We start from the raw sequence: 25126 nt of genomic DNA on the forward strand, positions 1-25126 counted from the left end.
AAACCCGGAGAGGTCCTGCGGGAATCCAAATTCAAGGAAAATCCTACCGAAAATTCGGCAGAACCTCCCCTGAAAATGGACTAACCCAGAAACTTCTAAACCTGTTAAAAAGCACTTCTAAGTCTTTCAGCCACCTCTACCACAAGCAAATAAAGGGTCTCGGACCCACTTAAACCTTAGGAGTTGTTATCAGAGCCACTAATCATTTGCAATAAGTTTACAAAAATAAACATAGCGCCTATAGGGACCAGGAATGAAAAATGGATGCTTTGCCTCGACGCGTTTGGCTCGACCTCCACCAACGCTACTACCTGGGGGGACAATTTAAGACAAAACAAGAAAACGGTGAGATAGGCTCAGTGAGTGGACAGTTAAATGGAGATGAAAATCAAAGATTTAAATATCTTTTCAGAAAAACCCTTTTTCACACGTTTAACTCTAAAACCTTAGAATGTCCTTTGAAATCCCCCAGTTTTTAAAACCATTTCTCAGTAAAATATAAAATATGAAGTTGAAAATCAAACTTTGAAATCCAAGTTCTCAAACTGAAATCGATATTGTCAATTTATAAATAAATAACTTGAGCTGAAAACTTTCTTCTCAAACATTCTCAACATATTGAAAATCAATAAACTGTTCAACTGAAACCGTCTTACTCAAACTTTTACTGTCATAAACTCATCACTTAAAATACTTAACATTTGAAAACACACACCAGTCAATTACCCATATAATCTGTCATACATGCGCAGAGTCGAGAATCTGTCGTACGCATGCAGAGCCATAAATAATCTGTCATACATGCGCAGAGCCGAGAATCTGTCATACGCATGCAGAGCCACAAATTCTGTCTTACGTGCGCAGAGCCGAGAGTCTGTCGTACGCACGCAGAGCCGGATATTCTGTCGTACGTGCACGCAGAGCGGCCCCCAAAGGGCGAAGCATCCCGACACACGGCCCAAAGCCTATGTGTGTGCCGTGATGGGTCCCAAAGACCTATTAAATCTGATAACCTGGAGGGTACTGCAAAGGTGGTTTGAAAACCATTTTCCACAACCGCGTCGTAAACATATAAAACTCAAATCTTTTTGTATCCTTCTAAACTTTCTTGAACAAAACCAATTCATAAATCCACGAAACTTTGAAATGCAAAAACCATAAATATCAATTTTAAATTTAGGAAAGAAGAATTTAAAAACCAAATTTTTAACTTAAAATCCTTTAGCTTAAATTCAAACTCAATATAGCTAAGTAATGGAATTTAATCATCAACATATAAAATATTTCAAAAAGATTAAAAGTTAGTCCACTCACAGTGAGAAAATCTAATGTCGATCATCCGCCGGATCGTCGCGAACCCCGGTCGTCTCGCCTATAATTAAACAACAAAATATAGATTAGTCTCGGTTTTACGACCTCTAAAGGATGTGTGCGTAAAGTCTAACTTCCCACTCGACTTCGTTCCTATGCGATTGGTTACGATCTACACAAATCGACCAATAACACTTCCACAAACGCCCCTAAGGTTTCCCGGTTCCACCTAACCACAATCACTATGACTATTAACGATAACCCAATCAACCAATTATCATAAATACTCTAAAAGTATGAATTATCAGTGGGGGTTTCGAAACCATAGAGGTTGCTGCCCAATGTGGCTGTTTCAAGCCCAAAAATTTCTCAATCTTCAAATACATTCACATCTAACATCCAATTTCGGTTTTCCTAAACATGAGATTGTCCAAACCACACCAAAATTACCCCAAGACTGAGCCAATCCTCAGCAAACCCGAAATGGGTTCCAACTTGTAAATCAAACTTCCCAAAACTCAAATGTCTCTAAATTATTCTAAATTTCAGATTCTAGATGACCAATGGGTACTTTAGGGATGTAAATCATCTCAGAAAACAAAGAGAAAAGCCATCAATTTGAAATCTACATAGGAACCCGAAATGGCCCTTCCATCCTCCAAAAATCCAGTTTCCAAATGCTCAAATTGGTCAAGACAGAGTAAGGAGAATTAAAGCCCAGAAAAAATGGAGGAAAACCCACCTGGTATGGAGGTGATTGGCGCCGGAAAACTGGTCGGAGAAGGGAGAGAAGCCGGCGGCCAGTGGAGCTCTTCTGACAGCAACCGCGCGCAGGGGGTGGCTGGGTTGGCTGGAGGAGTGGCCAGGAGAGATGGTCGGCGTCGGGAAGGCTCGCCGGAGGTCTCAGGTGACCGGAATGGCCGGCGGCGTGGGTTTTGGGTGGCTGGGTGCAAAGGTTGGGTGCACACAGAGAAAGGGGAGAGAGAGAAAACACGAGGAGAGAGAGAATAGGCTCGGGGAAGCTGGTCGGCGCTGGGGGGTGTTTGCCGGAGCCAGGGGCTGGCCGGTGATGGTGAGTGGGGGTGGCTGGGTGCTGCGCGCAGGGGAGAGGGTGCGGAGGAGAGGGAAAACCGAGAGAGAGAGAGTGCGGGGAGAGAGAATAAATAGAGGGAGAGAGAAAGTTCTAGAGAAAGAGAGAGAGAGTTGTGGAAAAATCTAGAGAGAGAGAGGAAATCTGATTTTTAAAACCCACTTTTATAAATTTACAACATTGCCCCCCACTTTAAACGCCTATATATTTCAAACCGTAACTCGGATTGGCGCGTACCGCGTGTCTATGAAATCGTGAGATCGAAACCTATCTACCGGACCCAAAGTCAAAATCGAAAACCCATTCATTTTAAAAGTCAACTTTTGGTCATGCTTAAATTAAAACAAAAATAAATAAATCAAAACTTTAAATCAAGACTCTTTTTATTTTCCAAATAAATCTCAAAATCTTTAAAATACAATCCAACATCTTTTATAAACCTCTTAAAAACATAGTTAAATAAAAATTTAAATTTCTAGTGAAAATTTGGGTCGGGTTGTTACAACCTTCCCCCCTTAAAAAATTTCGTCCTCGAAATTGAGTAGAAAATTTTAATTTAAGTGAATTGTAGTTGCAACTTTTTATTGCCCAAAAATCAAACCTCCTTTCAGCAACCATATATTAAAATATGCGTGAATTTAGTAAGGATATTTAAACTTAGGAAATCGCTCCACAACGAACCTAAATAAATTTAGTAAGCCTAAAAAACAAAAACTTAAAAATTTGGTGGAAACGCCAAACTCTAGATAAAGTTTTCAAGAATAAAATCATTACGAAGTAAATCAATTTAAAACCTTCAAATCGTTTGAAAACCACTCTTAACCCACAAATTGAGAAAGTTTATCTCTTATCGACAATCAAAACGATAATACGTGATACGCAAGAGTGTGTGTGTGTGTCCCAGAGTCTATAAAAAATATTGCATTATGCCCAAAGATGGATAACGTACCCATGATGACATCTGGTGAAGTCAAAGCGTCCTGTTGCGTCATGGCGAAAACTCTGCCCTGGGCTTTGGGGCGTCCTGACTGACCCCTCTGTTGTTCTCCACCTCTACTGACATGACTGGACTGGGCACCACTACGCTTCCGCTGCGCCACTCTGATTAACCCTTTGATCTCTAAATGTATCCAACATAAAATATGATCGCGACTTCAAGTATCGAACACTACTAGGAAGTACCCCATTAGATATCACTATATAGATATCAGTTTTAACGAAATAGATATTTTAAAAGCTTTTAATATCAGTTGAGTTTTTAGATTTTTAAAATTGATGTCTAAACAAATTTATATATGGCCAAATTTTAAAATCTGATATCTAAAATTTTTGGTAAAAGTTAATTTTATGTAAAAACTGATATCTTTACCCTTAACTGATATCTTTGTTTCAACTTTCAGCTAAAAAAACCTAGAATAAAAATCTGAAGACAAATTAAATGTTTTGACTATATATATTCCCAACACTTCACTCGATGCCTCCCCCTCAAACACAAACAACTCTCAGACTTTACTCACACCCTCACTGATCGAGACCACACTCACCGTCCTCTCTCTTGAGCTTGTTCTCGTTCTCACGGTCGAAGTCGCCGTCGCGTGGTGGACCTTGGCGTCGGCGTCAATGGTCAACTGCGCGCGATCTGCCTCATCGTTCTGGGTTGCACAACCCAAAAGGATTAGTCATCTCTCCTGGGTTCTCTCTTTCTCTCTATCTCATCTTTTCCTTTTTTCCTTCTGAATCTCATTCTCACCTCCTATTCATCTCTCTTCAATCTCACAGATCTAATATCTCTGATCTGTCGTTTACATAGCCCAGATCTACTCTCTCTCTTTGGGTTTTTGGTATAAAAACTCTGATTTTCATTTAAAGTTTCTCCAGCCATTGAGCGACCCACCATTCTACCATCGGAGCCACAACCATTTTTGGTGATTTTTTTAATTTCTCATTTTTTTATTTTCTGACAGTTTTTCTTTTTGTTTTCTATGTAGTTTTTATTTGTTAATTTTAGTTTTTATTTTATGCAGGTTATTGATTGTGCTTGCTTGAGGTAAGGAAATACTATCTTAAATATTTTCGTTTCTCTGAGGTTTTCAATTAGTTGCTCTGTATTCTCTATTTTATTGTAGTTTTGGTTACCAATTCACAGAATAAGTTTGATTAGTGAGGAATTTCTCAAAGTTTTTCCTCTTTTTTTTTTGAAATAGGGTTTTGAAATGTGGAGAGGGAATGGAGAGCTCTGAAGCGTTCTCCCAAATCCCGCCGACAACAACAACCACATGGATCACCATCGCCACCACCACAATCCTCCTACTCTCAACCAATTCATTCATCCCTTGAAACACCCAGCACCCTTTGTTCTCTCTGTTTCTGTCACTCTCTCACTCCCTCTTTGCCTGATTCATCCTCTTGGTCATTATCAATTTCTGAGGTAAACCCTAACTCCCAATTTCTAAGGTAAACCTTAACTCCCAATTTCTGAGGTGAGTGATTTCTTGAATTCAACATTTTGTCTTTAATTTTAGGAAACCTAACTCCCAATTTCTCTAACTTCTCTCTCTACATCTCAAATGTTATGATGTGCTACTTGTCTTTGTTGATATCTGGAGCTTCTATCATATTTCATTTTTCCCTTATTGCTCAGATTTTCATTGGTGGAATTTCAAAGGCTCTTTCATCGAAAATGGTAATATGGTATGATGGTTATGATGCATTTATTTCTCTTTACTTACCAAAATCGCATCTTCTCTTTTAATTTTTTTTCCCCTATGTTCATCAACCTCTTTACTGATTAGGCCTTTTATGCTGCTTTTCTAGCTTATGGAGATTGTTAGTGTCTTTGGATGTTTAAAGGCATACCACTTTGGGGCCGATCAATGAGGAACTTAATGAATCATGTGTTCTGTGGAGGTAATGAAGCACATGTTACAACTCTTGTTAATTTTGGTTTGTCGTAAATTCAATAGAATGGGTCCAATGAAGAAAGTAAAAATACTGCATGGAGTTGGTCAAATGTATCAAGCCCCACAAATGAATGCTCTCAGAAGGTCTATTAATTTCCTTTTGTAAATGTTCAATTATGTCTACATATGAAGATTAACTTCAATACTTACATTTGTTTCACTCAAGTTTATCCTTGCTACAGGTTAAATCTTTGCTCTCATCTCTTCAATTCAGTATAATGAAGATTCTTGTCAAGGATGTTTCTGATAGTCTAACAAAAGCTATTATATGCCAATTTTCTTTCTTGTGAGTCGTGTATTAAAATCTAATTAATTTTGATGTCCTGTATATGTTTGAAACCATTCAGGTGCTAGCAAACCTTTTGAAGCTTTATTTATTTCTTCCAAAACTACAAGAAATGATTCATTTGATCCACTAATTGTAATCCTTCATGGAGGCCCGCATTCTGTTTCATTGTCAAGCTTTTCAAAGTCCATAGCATTTCTCTCATCAATTGGGTTCAACATGCTACTTGTAAATTATAGGTAGGTTATAATTCTCCTTTTTACTTCATTCTGATTCTGTTCCCTACATATCTGATTAAAGTTGATCTACTGATTGTATTCTTACTGCAGATGACAAAACCATTTATATTTGTTTGGGTCCTTTGGCATTTTAGCATCCCATGCTTGAAAAAAGAAGCCTCTTTTAGATATTAGCATATATCATTAGCAATTCACTTGTGTTATTCTGACATCTTCATTAATCTCAGAGGTTCACTGGGGTTTGGTGAGGAAGCACTTCAATCTCTTCCTGGGAAAATTGGGTCGCAGGTGCTTACTTACATATTTACCTTTTTTTTTTTTTTACAGTAATCTTACTTTTGTTATGCTAGCTGGCGCTGCGCCTTCGGGGGTGCCTACTCCATACAACCTATGTGCTTACATAGAGCCCTATTGTTGTGTGCCTTTTATACTATTTTAGTTATGTGCACATACTCATGTATGATTGGGGTGTGTGTGTGTGTGTGTGTGAGAGAGAGCATTTACTTAATTAATATTCCTGTGGAAAAATAATTTACATAATGTGTGCATTTCTAGACCCTAATCTATTATTTTCTTTGTTTACAGGATGTGAAGGATGTACTGGTGGCTATAGATCATGTTATTGACATGGGGCTTGCCAGTCCCTCAAAAATTGCAGTTCTTGGTGGTTCTCATGGTGGCTTTCTGACAACCCACTTGATTGGCCAGGTTTGGTAGTTCTGCAAAAAGCATGACTATGCATGCATTGATCAGAATGTACATACTTACATGCGCGCGCCACTTGATTGGCCACATGTCAGTATATCAAATGTCTAATAGCTGACATTTTTGTGGTTATAGAGTGTATCATCAAGTGAGCACTTTCTTGGCAATATAATGCTAGAAGTTAAAAGTGGCTACCCCAAAGGTTTTATAAATTCAGCATTGCATCTTTCCTCATATATTTCACCATGCCGGCGCCATATCCACGTCGTATACACTGGTGGATTTATAAAACTAGAGATATCCTGGCTTGAACTGCCCTGCATATATTTATCTTTTGCATGAATGTTTGCAACTTTGCATGTTGAACTTGGAACTGCCCCCTGCCATATTGAATTTCCAACTCCATGCAATGACTTTTTTTATTTCATGGATATGCAGCTTAATTTATAGGAAACTAGGATATGGTTTTGTCAATCTTTAATCTTGAAACTAGTTTTGGATTGGTAGGAAACTAGGATATGGTTTTGGTTGTTGTAAATCTAGTAAATTGAACTTTAAAGCTTGCTGGACCATCACATGTACTTAAGCTTGTTGCTGGACCATCACATGCAACTCTTCCTTTTGGATTTTGGATTGCTATCAGCTGCCTTCTTTTTTTGAATAATTGCATGTCTAGGCGGCTGTGATAGCATGCAACTAGCTTTGTATTATTTGCGCTCTGCCATGTATAGGTTTTGGGATTGCAGCAAGAGCATAACTTTATCATTTGAATATATAATTGCATATCTTTTGGTGGCTGATCATGCACTTGTCTTTAATGTTTTCAGTGGTCTAAGTCGAAGAACAAGCGGACTGGTTACACCTAAGCCCAGATTGGTGAAGTCTGAGTTGAATGGGGAGACTATGTCACTGAGAATTATTTTTAGACATGTTGGTATGCTGTTTTGACGTACATTTTGTGGATATAGTATGAGTGCTGCCATTCCAATATTTTGTAAAGGAAAAGGCAGAATTTAGAACTAGCTAGTATGCAGATTTTAGAACTAGCTAGCTAGCTAGCTAGCTAACTAGTGTGCATAATGTAGAACTAGCCATGCCTTATATTTTGTGCATATTTTTGAAGTTGCTTTGGGGGTTATATATGAATTAGGGTTATCCCTACTTGTAGAGGGATTTGTAATTCTTTTTTGTTAACTTGAATATGGGTTGAAATTGGATGTTGGAAATGTATGAGAATGTTGGATGAAATTTATGGAAGCATTTAAATTGCACAAATTGGCAGGAAAAATTAATATCTAACAACTCATTTTATTTTATTTTTTTTAATTCAAAAACATTTACAATATCAGTTAAACACTGATATCTAATGTGTATTAAATCTGATATTTATACAGGTATATATATCGAAATAACAAATAACATCGATATATAATGTTATTTTTATTTCACATTCTAACTCAAACATGATGTTTAAGAGACTTATAATATCTAAAACAACGAACAAACAGATATCTAATGTGTACATATATATCGGTTTTAGTTACAAATTCGATGTGTTAAAAATATTATATATCGCTTTGATAAAAAAAGTGATGTAACAACCTACCAAATATAGCTTTTGATGAGTTTATAATATCGAAAAATAGAACCAAACAGATATTTAATATACCTTTTAATGTCAGTTTTTGAAAAAATAATGATATTGAAACTATATTACATATCGGAATCCGTTCATTTAGATAGCGGAAACTTGAAAATTCGATATATATTATTTATTAATAATATCGGATATTTAACAAATAGGATGTCTAATTTGATATAGACATCGGCCCAAAACTGATATTGAAAATATGGTACATTAGATATCACGTCTGCCCTTATCGGTCGCAAACCTAATAGACATCAGTGTTCCACTGATATCTAATGGGGTACTTCCTAGTAGTGATATCATTAATTACTACGTCTTCCACACCATTCCTTACGTATCCATGAAAATGAGAAATAAATTATAATCGTGAACTAAGGGGTCACCCTCAAGCTCCTATCATTTCCTTAGCAATGTGTGATGTATTTAAGTCTATCTCGACTCCAACTAGCCAGACTTCCATCACAAGATACTTATGTCTCCAAAATGGTCTAGTTCCTATTACCATCCATAAGTTATCATCAATCCATCGAGTACTCACATGCCCCAAGTTAAGAAAGCTAGATTAGTGGAATTACAACAATTTCAAGCTTACTCTTTTAAATAAAAACATCACTTCATACTTCATCGCTTTGTGATGTCCCTCCTCTTCTAATATCAACCCTTACTTAAATCCAATACTTGGATCTCTTGCTTTCCATATGCCTACCACCGTCTAATTTCTCCTATCATTCCTTTAAGTCACATCTCTCTACTCAAATTCCTTCATTGTCCTCACTAGATTTCCAAAACAATTCATTTATTCCTTAATCATTATTATAAAATCTTTATCCTAATACACAAGCATCTATCCTTCGCCATCCTTATTGTAAACCATCAAAGTTTAACTAAGCTTCACTCTGTCACATCTTCGATACTTAATCTCTAGGGAAATCTATAATTCTAATAACATTAAATTCATAAAATTCCAACTTGATTTCCTCGAATGGGCTTCAAACGAAGTACTGAAACATTTAAACAACGCACTCTCAATTCCGCAATTATTGATTATCAAAAAGAATTCCTCACGGGTACGGCCCAAGTTGTAATACAAGCATACCGCAAACGTAACACTCACGTTAATTGTATTAAATCTACCCCCATAAACTTACCACAATCTACCTTGAGGTCGGCCACGTCGAGGAGTGATGAGTGTGCATTTTGCATCACTTTATGATACTAATTCCTTAACCTAGAGTGTTAGAACTCGCTATTTTGTGTTTCTTGTCTTGTTTTTGTGTTTTCAGATCAAATGAAGCAGAAATGAGAAAAAGAAGCAAATGGAGCCATTTTGGGACATTTCCTGGTTAAACCAGGAAAAGTGCAGAAATCCTAGTCAAATGAGGATTCCTAGTCACACTAGGAAACATCAAGTCCAGAACCATCATTGCGGAGCCAGAAATGTGAAATCCTGATTCAAACAGGAAATCCTGGTTGAACTAGGAAACCTAACCCAACTAGGGAAAGGAGTCCTAGTGACACTAGGAGACCCTAGGGGCAATATGGTCATTACGAGAAGTCGAAATGGATAAGGAATCTCTCATTTTCAAGAAATCCTAGTTGCACCAGGAAATGTTTTTCAAGGTTCCAGAAGCTTCCAGAAGGTGGTGGAAATCCATGGAAATGAATGGAGGGAAGAAATGAATTTGAATTCAAATGGAAATGAGGGGCAAAATGGGAAGTCAAAAGTGGAGGGCCCATGGGCCCTAGGGATGCCGAACCAAGTGGGCCATGCATGCACATGCATGGGCCCAAACCCTAGCAGCCCAAAAGCCACACGCAAGGAGGAAGATGGCAGCCCATGCATGCGCATGCATGCCATGCAAACCCTAGCAAGACAAGGGGCCATGCGCAGGCCCAAGGTGACAAGCCCAAGGTGGAAGCCCATGGAGTGAAACCCTAGCCCATCTTGTGCAAGCTACTGAAGCCCAACATGCAAGCCCAAAGGGACCAGCCCATGCGCCAAGGAGGGACCCTAGCTAGGCTAGGCGTGAGCCACTTAAGCCCAAAGGGGGAAGCCCATGCCGCAAGGCCCTAGTCAGCTAACCCTAGCTGAAGCCGCAAGGCACTAGGAGAAGGAAAACCCTATGCAGCCGCAAGTCTCTTCCTTGCCTCTCAAGGAAGTCTTCTCCTATTTAAACCTCCTCATTCAGACTTTTAGAGAACACTTTTTATTCCTCCTAGGTTCAGCCGAATTCTCTCTTCTCTCTCTTAGTTTTATTTTGCTGATTTAGGTTTTTAGTTTCAGACTTTCATTCTTGTAAGGTGAGCCGAATTCAGAGAGAGGTTTAGGAAGAGGGTGGCGTGACATTGAGAGGGAAGGATCACCCGCAGCCACAAGCCCAAGCTCACCTTGCCGTGAGCCAATTTCTTGTGCTAGGTGCCTCCTCCTTCCTCCCTCCTTGCCGCAGCCCCCATTTGTTGCACCTCTGATTTTTGTTTTCCTTTTCCTTTTAGTTTCTATTGTTATTGTTGGATCATGTTACTGATTTTATTAAATTAATTTGCTGGTTTAATTCAGTTGTCTTTTTATTTATTTTATAGCTTTGGTTCTGATTTTTGTTAGTTGTTATTTAATCTTTGCAATCTGATTTTATTTAGTTATCTCTTTATTGCTTTTAATTCATGTTGCTGATTTCCATTTGTTTACGCTTTTAGTTTCTTTAATTTCGCGTTCCTGATTCCATTTAGTTTATGCACTTTAAATTAATTGTTTAGTTTATGTTTCTAAGTTTGTTCAGTTTGCGTTTCTGATTTCCGTTAACAATCATGAATTGGGATTTTATTTATTTGTTAGTTTCTGTTTTCTTTTATTTGTTTTATTTAATTATGTAGGTTAGTTATTCTATCTTGCATGTTAATTGTAGGTCGATTAATGGATTCGTATGTTCTAACAAATCGTTTATCCGTCTCTTGGTCTGTTAGTTTGATGTTTGCGCATATTAAATTTCCACTATCTATTAAAACCCCCGTCACTAGTTGTTTGCATCCTTTGACTGGCCACCTTAGGGTAATTGCATCTAGTTTATCCGTTAGGTTTAGCTGTGAAATAGTCAAAGACACTAAACCACAAGTAACAAGGGAATAAGGGATTATTCTTGGTAGTGGGGTTGGGCGACCGCTATAAGGAAATAGTCAAAGCTTATATGTTGTGCATGTTTGACGTTCTCATAAAACTTAATGACTCCTGCATGGGTAACAGCTGCCCTAGCTTGAACTAGGGAACATGTAGGTTAACTAGCTAAGGAAGGCCCAAGAAGCTCTTAGTTTATGCATTAGGAGAACAATGGCGAGAAAGTAACTAGCCAAACCTTTTTAGCTGTCAAACTTTAATATGTTGTGTTCAAATTAACTGTCATTAGCCTTGGATGGTTATTGCATGCTTATCTGATTTGAAACTGAAAATTAACATTGCAAGATAGAATAAAGTGTGTGTGTGTGTGTGGTGATGTGTGCGTGTGTTCCATCCTTTCAAAACCCCCCATTTAGTTATTCTAGTGATTAATTGCATTGATTTATTGTATATTAACCATTCCCTGTGGGATCGACCTCGTGCTTGTACGCTTTGCTACTAATGCGATTCGTGCACTTGCGAGTAAACTTAGAATGAGGTATTTGTTTATTTTATTCTAAGAAAACACATCAACAAGTTTTTGGCGCCGTTGCCGGGGAATGGTGTCTAATATCAATGAATTGGTGTAATTAGTCATTAGAATTAGGTTATATTAGCTAGATTTCAGTTTTTGTTAATTTTTAGTTTTTAATAAATGCCATGCCTTTATGAGCAGTCTTTCTACTGATTGTGTGTTTGCTCTTGATTAGGTGTATTTTATGAACCTTGAACTTGTTGCAAGGTTGGAGAGGCTCAAAAAGGAAACTTTAGGTACATCTCAAGGCAGCCCTCTACCTAGCGCATCAGATTCGAGTAGTGAGGATATTGGAAGCGTCGAAATGGCTGAAGCAAATGAGAATGTGCCGCAGCCCTTGAGTCACTTTTCAGCACCCTCGCTGCCCACTCAACCGAAGGGGAAGTTGCCTAGTCAGCCCATCGTCAACCCGAAGAATGAGGAGCATGTAAATGCTATTTTGAGGACTACTCCAAGAAAAAGAGTTAGAATGGTCAAAACTAAGGTGGTGAAGGAAGTAATTGAGATCAGTGATAGTGAGGAAGAGGAGGATCCAGACATGACTGAAGAGCATAAGGATACACGTGTGATTCCCCTCATTCCGGACATCGACATCACCAAATTTCCAGCAACCATGAGGGAGTTGAAATCTATTGAGAAGAAGGTTGAGAAGCAAGGGCATAGTCACAATGTTCCTAGGGAGATTCGTGGTTATCTCTTTGCATCTTTTCCAAGCAAGAAGAAGGATCCGGGCTCGTTGGTCATATCATGCAGCATAGGGGAGCATAAGATCACCAATGCCTTAATTGACAGTGGTGCAGCTATCAATGTCATGCCGCTGGTTGTGTTCGAGAGGCTTGGATTCAAAGAGGCTGATTTGCAACCAGCTGATGTGAACATTCGCTTCGCCAACTCTTCAGCCCAAAAAGCTTGTGGTATGCTTGTGGATGTTTTGGTTAAATGTCGTAAATTACTAATCCCCTCTGATTTCATAGTGCTAGATGTGCCGACAATTCCGGGCGATGTCTCTATTATTCTTGGGAGACCATTTTTGTGCACCTCTAACATGGAGTACAAAGCATTGGAGAGCGCCATGACAATTCGGCACTACACCAAGCAAGAGGTGTATTTGCTCACTTCCGAGATGCCAGAAAACGAGGAGGTCACTTTTTATGGAGAGGAGAAGTCCGAGATGGAGAGCTTCCTCAGTTCGTTCCTAGGGAATGCCGAGAGTAGCAATGGCAAGAGGAAGAGGGAAGGACGTAAGTAAAGGAGATGGCAATGTCAGGCTGAAGACAGAAAAACAAGCGCTTATTGGGAGGCAACCCAAGTTTTTGTTTCGAATAATGGAGGAGAAGTCGTTGAGGACCAAGGAGGCCACGCCTACCCTTGGAGTGTCCACGCTTGCGTATGCAAGTAAACAGTTTCTTTATTTCGCTTCATAAGACAATTTTTCATTTTGGTGTGTTTATTTGGTTGTGGATGTTTGCAATTTCCCGTTTCGCTTAATTTGATCATTCTTGCATTTATTTCATATACATTGAGGGCAATGTATCATTTAAGTGTGGGGGGAAGGGCAATTGTCATTTGTTAGTGTTTTTAGGTTAAAACAAGTGTTTAGAGTGTTTTAAGTGTTTTTGAGTGTTTTTAGAAAAAAAAAAAAGAAAAAAAAAAAAAATTTTCGTTTTTTAGTGTTTTTAGGATAGAAAAAAAAAAAAAACTTTTTCTTTTGTTTTTAAACTTAGGGTGTCAAAACCCACATCAAAATGCACGTTTTCATTAGATCTCATTCACCTTAGTGATGGATGTGATTCTTTTGAAGTGTGCGACATTGTTTTAAAAACAAAAAGTTTTTGAGTCATTTTGGTTGTTTCAGGTCGTTTTGAGTCCCCAACTAATTGATTTGAGTGTGCATGGTTGTTATGAGCATATTTTAGTATTGTGTGTATATTTGGTGTTCTTTTCATTCTAATAGTGTTCCATAACATATCTTGCAATTCTATGTCATTTGGCCTTGTTGATATGAATTTAGGTTGTGATTAGCATTACTAATGATTATATGCATAATAGAGTAGACTTGCATGACCTAAGTGAGCTTTTGAGCCCTGTTCTTCAATTCTTGAGTGTTGCGCGCCACTCTGATTCTATCATTGTCATATAAGTCGTTGTTTTGATCTCATTGTCTTTCATTTGGTCATTTGCTTGGAATATGCATAATCTTGAATCAATGAGCTAGAACTCTTTTCTTGTGTACACAAAGCATGCCGTATTTGCATAACTCTTGAGAAATGAATTTAGGCCCTGTTTGTGTACCCCATAGCCTGAAAGCCTAACCATTACATGTTTTATCCTTAGTTACCCATTTTGAGCCTTTTAAGCCGTTTTCTTTGTTACCCCATACCAAACCCTAAGTTTGGGGGTGTACCACCCCTTTTACCCGTTTTACCCTTTTTATGGTGTTGCAAGTTGTTTATATGTTGATTGAGGTGAAAAAGAAGTGAAAATGCATAGCTTATACAAAAATGTGTTAGAAAAGTATGTATGCCGTACCCAAAGGAAAGAAAAAGAAAAGAAATCCAAGAAAAGAGATGGGACGGTTTCAAAAGAAGAAGAAAAAAAAAAAAAAAAAAAAAAAAAGTGAGCAAAAAGAGCTCAAAGTAAGCTATGAAGTGCAAAAAAGCAAAGTGTACCTCAGAATGTTCTATTGATGCTTGCAATTCCATGAAATTAGCCCTTTGTGTTTCCTTTTCATTTCAATACCCTATCCTAGCCTAAGCCTTCATTATAACCCTATTAAAGCCCTGGCTGATCTCAAGGGTGTGTATTATACTTATGTGGAGTCTATTTAAGAAGGGAGCCTATGGCTATTGATTCTATTTCAAGCATTTGTATTCCTTTCATGAGATCAGTATTTCTTTCTAATGTGCCTTTATTTCATGTACATATGTGAGCTAATTGCTTTTGTTACATATTTCCTCTCACATATACTTTTGAGTGCACATATCAACCCAATTCTTGAGTGTTTATCATTGAGAGTATGCCATAGTGAGGATTGGAGTTGAATCTATTATGTATGTACTGTTTTAGTCTTGTTTGTCTAAATACTTGGATTTGTGTCAAGGATGGCCTATATGACAATAGAGGAGCGAGGTGTGTTATTTGAAATGTTATTAGAATTTGGAGAATACAATTTATATGCCTTGCTTTCCTATGTGATTAATGGTTGTGCGCATGAATTCAGTTGTTGGGATGTTGGAGTCAGTCTTGAGTCTTTTCTTTCCTTTATTTGCTCGAGGACTAGCAAAATCTAAGTTTGGGGGTGTGATGAGTGTGCATTTTGCATCACTTTATGATACTAATTCCTTAACCTAGAGTGTTAGAACTCGCTATTTTGTGTTTCTTGTCTTGTTTTTGTGTTTTCAGATCAAATGAAGCAGAAATGAGAAAAAGAAGCAAATGGAGCCATTTTGGGACATTTCCTGGTTAAACCAGGAAAAGTGCAGAAATCCTAGTCAAATGAGGATTCCTAGTCACACTAGGAAACATCAAGTCCAGAACCATCATTGCGGAGCCAGAAATGTGAAATCCTGATTCAAACAGGAAATCCTGGTTGAACTAGGAAACCTAACCCAACTAGGGAAAGGAGTCCTAGTGACACTAGGAGACCCTAGGGGCAATATGGTCATTACGAGAAGTCGAAATGGATAAGGAATCTCTCATTTTCAAGAAATCCTAGTTGCACCAGGAAATGTTTTTCAAGGTTCCAGAAGCTTCCAGAAGGTGGTGGAAATCCATGGAAATGAATGGAGGGAAGAAATGAATTTGAATTCAAATGGAAATGAGGGGCAAAATGGGAAGTCAAAAGTGGAGGGCCCATGGGCCCTAGGGATGCCGAACCAAGTGGGCCATGCATGCACATGCATGGGCCCAAACCCTAGCAGCCCAAAAGCCACACGCAAGGAGGAAGATGGCAGCCCATGCATGCGCATGCATGCCATGCAAACCCTAGCAAGACAAGGGGCCATGCGCAGGCCCAAGGTGACAAGCCCAAGGTGGAAGCCCATGGAGTGAAACCCTAGCCCATCTTGTGCAAGCTACTGAAGCCCAACATGCAAGCCCAAAGGGACCAGCCCATGCGCCAAGGAGGGACCCTAGCTAGGCTAGGCGTGAGCCACTTAAGCCCAAAGGGGGAAGCCCATGCCGCAAGGCCCTAGTCAGCTAACCCTAGCTGAAGCCGCAAGGCACTAGGAGAAGGAAAACCCTATGCAGCCGCAAGTCTCTTCCTTGCCTCTCAAGGAAGTCTTCTCCTATTTAAACCTCCTCATTCAGACTTTTAGAGAACACTTTTTATTCCTCCTAGGTTCAGCCGAATTCTCTCTTCTCTCTCTTAGTTTTATTTTGCTGATTTAGGTTTTTAGTTTCAGACTTTCATTCTTGTAAGGTGAGCCGAATTCAGAGAGAGGTTTAGGAAGAGGGTGGCGTGACATTGAGAGGGAAGGATCACCCGCAGCCACAAGCCCAAGCTCACCTTGCCGTGAGCCAATTTCTTGTGCTAGGTGCCTCCTCCTTCCTCCCTCCTTGCCGCAGCCCCCATTTGTTGCACCTCTGATTTTTGTTTTCCTTTTCCTTTTAGTTTCTATTGTTATTGTTGGATCATGTTACTGATTTTATTAAATTAATTTGCTGGTTTAATTCAGTTGTCTTTTTATTTATTTTATAGCTTTGGTTCTGATTTTTGTTAGTTGTTATTTAATCTTTGCAATCTGATTTTATTTAGTTATCTCTTTATTGCTTTTAATTCATGTTGCTGATTTCCATTTGTTTACGCTTTTAGTTTCTTTAATTTCGCGTTCCTGATTCCATTTAGTTTATGCACTTTAAATTAATTGTTTAGTTTATGTTTCTAAGTTTGTTCAGTTTGCGTTTCTGATTTCCGTTAACAATCATGAATTGGGATTTTATTTATTTGTTAGTTTCTGTTTTCTTTTATTTGTTTTATTTAATTATGTAGGTTAGTTATTCTATCTTGCATGTTAATTGTAGGTCGATTAATGGATTCGTATGTTCTAACAAATCGTTTATCCGTCTCTTGGTCTGTTAGTTTGATGTTTGCGCATATTAAATTTCCACTATCTATTAAAACCCCCGTCACTAGTTGTTTGCATCCTTTGACTGGCCACCTTAGGGTAATTGCATCTAGTTTATCCGTTAGGTTTAGCTGTGAAATAGTCAAAGACACTAAACCACAAGTAACAAGGGAATAAGGGATTATTCTTGGTAGTGGGGTTGGGCGACCTCTATAAGGAAATAGTCAAAGCTTATATGTTGTGCATGTTTGACGTTCTCATAAAACTTAATGACTCCTGCATGGGTAACAGCTGCCCTAGCTTGAACTAGGGAACATGTAGGTTAACTAGCTAAGGAAGGCCCAAGAAGCTCTTAGTTTATGCATTAGGAGAACAATGGCGAGAAAGTAACTAGCCAAACCTTTTTAGCTGTCAAACTTTAATATGTTGTGTTCAAATTAACTGTCATTAGCCTTGGATGGTTATTGCATGCTTATCTGATTTGAAACTGAAAATTAACATTGCAAGATAGAATAAAGTGTGTGTGTGTGTGTGGTGATGTGTGCGTGTGTTCCATCCTTTCAAAACCCCCCATTTAGTTATTCTAGTGATTAATTGCATTGATTTATTGTATATTAACCATTCCCTGTGGGATCGACCTCGTGCTTGTACGCTTTGCTACTAATGCGATTCGTGCACTTGCGAGTAAACTTAGAATGAGGTATTTGTTTATTTTATTCTAAGAAAACACATCAACAAGGAGGCATGTCCACACAAGCTGAGGAAAACCTTTCCATTCCTCGAAGGATGCACACAAGGTGCCTAGTCTACAGAAATTTAAAACCTAATGCTCTGATACCAAGTTGACAGGACCGCCCCCAGATTCCACCCTGAAACCCGGAGAGGTCCTGCGGGAATCCAAATTCAAGGAAAATCCTACCGAAAATTCGGCAGAACCTCCCCTGAAAATGGACTAACCCAGAAACTTCTAAACCTGTTAAAAAGCACTTCTAAGTCTTTCAGCCACCTCTACCACAAGCAAATAAAGGGTCTCGGACCCACTTAAACCTTAGGAGTTGTTATCAGAGCCACTAATCATTTGCAATAAGTTTACAAAAATAAACATAGCGCCTATAGGGACCAGGAATGAAAAATGGATGCTTTGCCTCGACGCGTTTGGCTCGACCTCCACCAACGCTACTACCTGGGGGGACAATTTAAGACAAAACAAGAAAACGGTGAGATAGGCTCAGTGAGTGGACAGTTAAATGGAGATGAAAATCAAAGATTTAAATATCTTTTCAGAAAAACCCTTTTTCACACGTTTAACTCTAAAACCTTAGAATGTCCTTTGAAATCCCCCAGTTTTTAAAACCATTTCTCAGTAAAATATAAAATATGAAGTTGAAAATCAAACTTTGAAATCCAAGTTCTCAAACTGAAATCGATATTGTCAATTTATAAATAAATAACTTGAGCTGAAAACTTTCTTCTCAAACATTCTCAACATATTGAAAATCAATAAACTGTTCAACTGAAACCGTCTTACTCAAACTTTTACTGTCATAAACTCATCACTTAAAATACTTAACATTTGAAAACACACACCAGTCAGTTACCCATATAATCTGTCATACATGCGCAGAGTCGAGAATCTGTCGTACGCATGCAGAGCCATAAATAATATGTCATACATGCGCAGAGCCGAGAATCTGTCATACGCATGCAGAGCCACAAATTCTGTCTTACGTGCGCAGAGCCGAGAGTCTGTCGTACGCACGCAGAGCCGGATATTCTGTCGTACGTGCACGCAGAGCGGCCCCCAAAGGGCGAAGCATCCCGACACACGGCCCAAAGCCTATGTGTGTGCCGTGATGGGTCCCAAAGACCTATTAAATCTGATAACCTGGAGGGTACTGCAAAGGTGGTTTGAAAACCATTTTCCACAACCGCGTCGTAAACATATAAAACTCAAATCTTTTTGTATCCTTCTAAACTTTCTTGAACAAAACCAATTCATAAATCCACGAAACTTTGAAATGCAAAAACCATAAATATCAATTTTAAATTTAGGAAAGAAGAATTTAAAAACCAAATTTTTAACTTAAAATCCTTTAGCTTAAATTCAAACTCAATATAGCTAAGTAATGGAATTTAATCATCAACATATAAAATATTTCAAAAAGATTAAAAGTTAGTCCACTCACAGTGAGAAAATCTAATGTCGATCATCCGCCGGATCGTCGCGAACCCCGGTCGTCTCGCCTATAATTAAACAACAAAATATAGATTAGTCTCGGTTTTACGACCTCTAAAGGATGTGTGCGTAAAGTCTAACTTCCCACTCGACTTCGTTCCTATGCGATTGGTTACGATCTACACAAATCGACCAATAACACTTCCACAAACGCCCCTAAGGTTTCCCGGTTCCACCTAACCACAATCACTATGACTATTAACGATAACCCAATCAACCAATTATCATAAATACTCTAAAAGTATGAATTATCAGTGGGGGTTTCGAAACCATAGAGGTTGCTGCCCAATGTGGCTGTTTCAAGCCCAAAAATTTCTCAATCTTCAAATACATTCACATCTAACATCCAATTTCGGTTTTCCTAAACATGAGATTGTCCAAACCACACCAAAATTACCCCAAGACTGAGCCAATCCTCAGCAAACCCGAAATGGGTTCCAACTTGTAAATCAAACTTCCCAAAACTCAAATGTCTCTAAATTATTCTAAATTTCAGATTCTAGATGACCAATGGGTACTTTAGGGATGTAAATCATCTCAGAAAACAAAGAGAAAAGCCATCAATTTGAAATCTACATAGGAACCCGAAATGGCCCTTCCATCCTCCAAAAATCCAGTTTCCAAATGCTCAAATTGGTCAAGACAGAGTAAGGAGAATTAAAGCCCAGAAAAAATGGAGGAAAACCCACCTGGTATGGAGGTGATTGGCGCCAGAAAACTGGTCGGAGAAGGGAGAGAAGCCGGCGGCCAGTGGAGCTCTTCTGACAGCAACCGCGCGCAGGGGGTGGCTGGGTTGGCTGGAGGAGTGGCCAGGAGAGATGGTCGGCGTCGGGAAGGCTCGCCGGAGGTCTCAGGTGACCGGAATGGCCGGCGGCGTGGGTTTTGGGTGGCTGGGTGCAAAGGTTGGGTGCACACAGAGAAAGGGGAGAGAGAGAAAACACGAGGAGAGAGAGAATAGGCTCGGGGAAGCTGGTCGGCGCTGGGGGGTGTTTGCCGGAGCCAGGGGCTGGCCGGTGATGGTGAGTGGGGGTGGCTGGGTGCTGCGCGCAGGGGAGAGGGTGCGGAGGAGAGGGAAAACCGAGAGAGAGAGAGTGCGGGGAGAGAGAATAAATAGAGGGAGAGAGAAAGTTCTAGAGAGAGAGAGAGAGAGTTGTGGAAAAATCTAGAGAGAGAGAGGAAATCTGATTTTTAAAACCCACTTTTATAAATTTACAACATTGCCCCCCACTTTAAACGCCTATATATTTCAAACCGTAACTCGGATTGGCGCGTACCGCGTGTCTATGAAATCGTGAGATCGAAACCTATCTACCGGACCCAAAGTCAAAATCGAAAACCCATTCATTTTAAAAGTCAACTTTTGGTCATGCTTAAATTAAAACAAAAATAAATAAATCAAAACTTTAAATCAAGACTCTTTTTATTTTCCAAATAAATCTCAAAATCTTTAAAATACAATCCAACATCTTTTATAAACCTCTTAAAAACATAGTTAAATAAAAATTTAAATTTCTAGTGAAAATTTGGGTCGGGTTGTTACAACCTTCCCCCCTTAAAAAATTTCGTCCTCGAAATTGAGTAGAAAATTTTAATTTAAGTGAATTGTAGTTGCAACTTTTTATTGCCCAAAAATCAAACCTCCTTTCAGCAACCATATATTAAAATATGCGTGAATTTAGTAAGGATATTTAAACTTAGGAAATCGCTCCACAACGAACCTAAATTTAGTAAGCCTCAAAAACAAAAACTTAAAAATTTGGTGGAAACGCCAAACTCTAGATAAAGTTTTCAAGAATAAAATCATTACGAAGTAAATCAATTTAAAACCTTCAAATCGTTTGAAAACCACTCTTAACCCACAAATTGAGAAAGTTTATCTCTTATCGACAATCAAAACGATAATACGTGATACGCAAGAGTGTGTGTGTGTGTCCCAGAGTCTATAAAAAATATTGCATTATGCCCAAAGATGGATAACGTACCCATGATGACATCTGGTGAAGTCAAAGCGTCCTGTTGCGTCATGGCGAAAACTCTGCCCTGGGCTTTGGGGCGTCCTGACTGACCCCTCTGTTGTTCTCCACCTCTACTGACATGACTGGACTGGGCACCACTACGCTTCCGCTGCGCCACTCTGATTAACCCTTTGATCTCTAAATGTATCCAACATAAAATATGATCGCGACTTCAAGTATCATTAATTACTACGTCTTCCACACCATTCCTTACGTATCCATGAAAATGAGAAATAAATTATAATCGTGAACTAAGGGGTCACCCTCAAGCTCCTATCATTTCCTTAGCAATGTGTGATGTATTTAAGTCTATCTCGACTCCAACTAGCCAGACTTCCATCACAAGATACTTATGTCTCCAAAATGGTCTAGTTCCTATTACCATCCATAAGTTATCATCAATCCATCGAGTACTCACATGCCCCAAGTTAAGAAAGCTAGATTAGTGGAATTACAACAATTTCAAGCTTACTCTTTTAAATAAAAACATCACTTCATACTTCATCGCTTTGTGATGTCCCTCCTCTTCTAATATCAACCCTTACTTAAATCCAATACTTGGATCTCTTGCTTTCCATATGCCTACCACCGTCTAATTTCTCCTATCATTCCTTTAAGTCACATCTCTCTACTCAAATTCCTTCATTGTCCTCACTAGATTTCCAAAACAATTCATTTATTCCTTAATCATTATTATAAAATCTTTATCCTAATACACAAGCATCTATCCTTCGCCATCCTTATTGTAAACCATCAAAGTTTAACTAAGCTTCACTCTGTCACATCTTCGATACTTAATCTCTAGGGAAATCTATAATTCTAATAACATTAAATTCATAAAATTCCAACTTGATTTCCTCGAATGGGCTTCAAACGAAGTACTGAAACATTTAAACAACGCACTCTCAATTCCGCAATTATTGATTATCAAAAAGAATTCCTCACGGGTACGGCCCAAGTTGTAATACAAGCATACCGCAAACGTAACACTCACGTTAATTGTATTAAATCTACCCCCATAAACTTACCACAATCTACCTTGAGGTCGGCCACGTCGAGGAGGCATGTCCACACAAGCTGAGGAAAACCTTTCCATTCCTCGAAGGATGCACACAAGGTGCCTAGTCTACAGAAATTTAAAACCTAATGCTCTGATACCAAGTTGACAGGACCGCCCCCAGATTCCACCCTAAAACCCGGAGAGGTCCTGCGGGAATCCAAATTCAAGGAAAATCCTACCGAAAATTCGGCAGAACCTCCCCTGAAAATGGACTAACCCAGAAACTTCTAAACCTGTTAAAAAGCACTTCTAAGTCTTTCAGCCACCTCTACCACAAGCAAATAAAGGGTCTCGGACCCACTTAAACCTTAGGAGTTGTTATCAGAGCCACTAATCATTTGCAATAAGTTTACAAAAATAAACATAGCGCCTATAGGGACCAGGAATGAAAAATGGATGCTTTGCCTCGACGCGTTTGGCTCGACCTCCACCAACGCTACTACCTGGGGGGACAATTTAAGACAAAACAAGAAAACGGTGAGATAGGCTCAGTGAGTGGACAGTTAAATGGAGATGAAAATCAAAGATTTAAATATCTTTTCAGAAAAACCCTTTTTCACACGTTTAACTCTAAAACCTTAGAATGTCCTTTGAAATCCCCCAGTTTTTAAAACCATTTCTCAGTAAAATATAAAATATGAAGTTGAAAATCAAACTTTGAAATCCAAGTTCTCAAACTGAAATCGATATTGTCAATTTATAAATAAATAACTTGAGCTGAAAACTTTCTTCTCAAACATTCTCAACATATTGAAAATCAATAAACTGTTCAACTGAAACCGTCTTACTCAAACTTTTACTGTCATAAACTCATCACTTAAAATACTTAACATTTGAAAACACACACCAGTCAGTTACCCATATAATCTGTCATACATGCGCAGAGTCGAGAATCTGTCGTACGCATGCAGAGCCATAAATAATCTGTCATACATGCGCAGAGCCGAGAATCTGTCATACGCATGCAGAGCCACAAATTCTGTCTTACGTGCGCAGAGCCGAGAGTCTGTCGTACGCACGCAGAGCCGGATATTCTGTCGTACGTGCACGCAGAGCGGCCCCCAAAGGGCGAAGCATCCCGACACACGGCCCAAAGCCTATGTGTGTGCCGTGATGGGTCCCAAAGACCTATTAAATCTGATAACCTGGAGGGTACTGCAAAGGTGGTTTGAAAACCATTTTCCACAACCGCGTCGTAAACATATAAAACTCAAATCTTTTTGTATCCTTCTAAACTTTCTTGAACAAAACCAATTCATAAATCCACGAAACTTTGAAATGCAAAAACCATAAATATCAATTTTAAATTTAGGAAAGAAGAATTTAAAAACCAAATTTTTAACTTAAAATCCTTTAGCTTAAATTCAAACTCAATATAGCTAAGTAATGGAATTTAATCATCAACATATAAAATATTTCAAAAAGATTAAAAGTTAGTCCACTCACAGTGAGAAAATCTAATGTCGATCATCCGCCGGATCGTCGCGAACCCCGGTCGTCTCGCCTATAATTAAACAACAAAATATAGATTAGTCTCGGTTTTACGACCTCTAAAGGATGTGTGCGTAAAGTCTAACTTCCCACTCGACTTCGTTCCTATGCGATTGGTTACGATCTACACAAATCGACCAATAACACTTCCACAAACGCCCCTAAGGTTTCCCGGTTCCACCTAACCACAATCACTATGACTATTAACGATAACCCAATCAACCAATTATCATAAATACTCTAAAAGTATGAATTATCAGTGGGGGTTTCGAAACCATAGAGGTTGCTGCCCAATGTGGCTGTTTCAAGCCCAAAAATTTCTCAATCTTCAAATACATTCACATCTAACATCCAATTTCGGTTTTCCTAAACATGAGATTGTCCAAACCACACCAAAATTACCCCAAGACTGAGCCAATCCTCAGCAAACCCGAAATGGGTTCCAACTTGTAAATCAAACTTCCCAAAACTCAAATGTCTCTAAATTATTCTAAATTTCAGATTCTAGATGACCAATGGGTACTTTAGGGATGTAAATCATCTCAGAAAACAAAGAGAAAAGCCATCAATTTGAAATCTACATAGGAACCCGAAATGGCCCTTCCATCCTCCAAAAATCCAGTTTCCAAATGCTCAAATTGGTCAAGACAGAGTAAGGAGAATTAAAGCCCAGAAAAAATGGAGGAAAACCCACCTGGTATGGAGGTGATTGGCGCCGGAAAACTGGTCGGAGAAGGGAGAGAAGCCGGCGGCCAGTGGAGCTCTTCTGACAGCAACCGCGCGCAGGGGGTGGCTGGGTTGGCTGGAGGAGTGGCCAGGAGAGATGGTCGGCGTCGGGAAGGCTCGCCGGAGGTCTCAGGTGACCGGAATGGCCGGCGGCGTGGGTTTTGGGTGGCTGGGTGCAAAGGTTGGGTGCACACAGAGAAAGGGGAGAGAGAGAAAACACGAGGAGAGAGAGAATAGGCTCGGGGAAGCTGGTCGGCGCTGGGGGGTGTTTGCCGGAGCCAGGGGCTGGCCGGTGATGGTGAGTGGGGGTGGCTGGGTGCTGCGCGCAGGGGAGAGGGTGCGGAGGAGAGGGAAAACCGAGAGAGAGAGAGTGCGGGGAGAGAGAATAAATAGAGGGAGAGAGAAAGTTCTAGAGAGAGAGAGAGAGAGTTGTGGAAAAATCTAGAGAGAGAGAGGAAATCTGATTTTTAAAACCCACTTTTATAAATTTACAACATTGCCCCCCACTTTAAACGCCTATATATTTCAAACCGTAACTCGGATTGGCGCGTACCGCGTGTCTATGAAATCGTGAGATCGAAACCTATCTACCGGACCCAAAGTCAAAATC

The 25126-nt window shown here is 39.2% G+C and overlaps 1 protein-coding gene and 2 long non-coding RNA genes across 3 annotated transcripts; 1 reads left to right on the plus strand and 2 right to left on the minus strand.

Annotated features, from left to right (window-relative positions):
• Positions 1-216: 216 nt before the first annotated feature.
• On the minus strand, positions 217-2423 carry LOC147280163 (uncharacterized). Its single transcript, XR_015123618.1, has 3 exons — positions 2054-2423; positions 1315-1372; positions 217-311 (listed from the first exon to the last, which is right to left on the minus strand). It is a non-coding gene; the product is annotated as an uncharacterized LOC147280163 (long non-coding RNA).
• A 3291-nt stretch (positions 2424-5714) lies between these two features.
• Positions 5715-7816, plus strand: LOC147280164 (acylamino-acid-releasing enzyme-like). The gene is made up of 4 exons (XM_086252596.1): positions 5715-5886; positions 6114-6174; positions 6472-6594; positions 7419-7816. The coding sequence occupies exons 1-4, from the start codon at positions 5867-5869 to the stop codon at positions 7455-7457; spliced, it is 243 nt and encodes an 80-aa protein (XP_086108722.1). The 5' UTR covers positions 5715-5866; the 3' UTR covers positions 7458-7816.
• Positions 7817-22647: 14831 nt separating this feature from the next.
• LOC147280165 (uncharacterized) lies at positions 22648-24854 on the minus strand. Its single transcript, XR_015123614.1, has 3 exons — positions 24485-24854; positions 23746-23803; positions 22648-22742 (listed from the first exon to the last, which is right to left on the minus strand). It is a non-coding gene; the product is annotated as an uncharacterized LOC147280165 (long non-coding RNA).
• Positions 24855-25126: the final 272 nt, after the last annotated feature.

This window comes from Dryas octopetala, chromosome 7 (genome assembly GCF_963921425.1).
Source record: "Dryas octopetala chromosome 7, drDryOcto1.1, whole genome shotgun sequence".
In the NCBI taxonomy this organism is placed as follows: Eukaryota; Viridiplantae; Streptophyta; class Magnoliopsida; order Rosales; family Rosaceae; genus Dryas; species Dryas octopetala.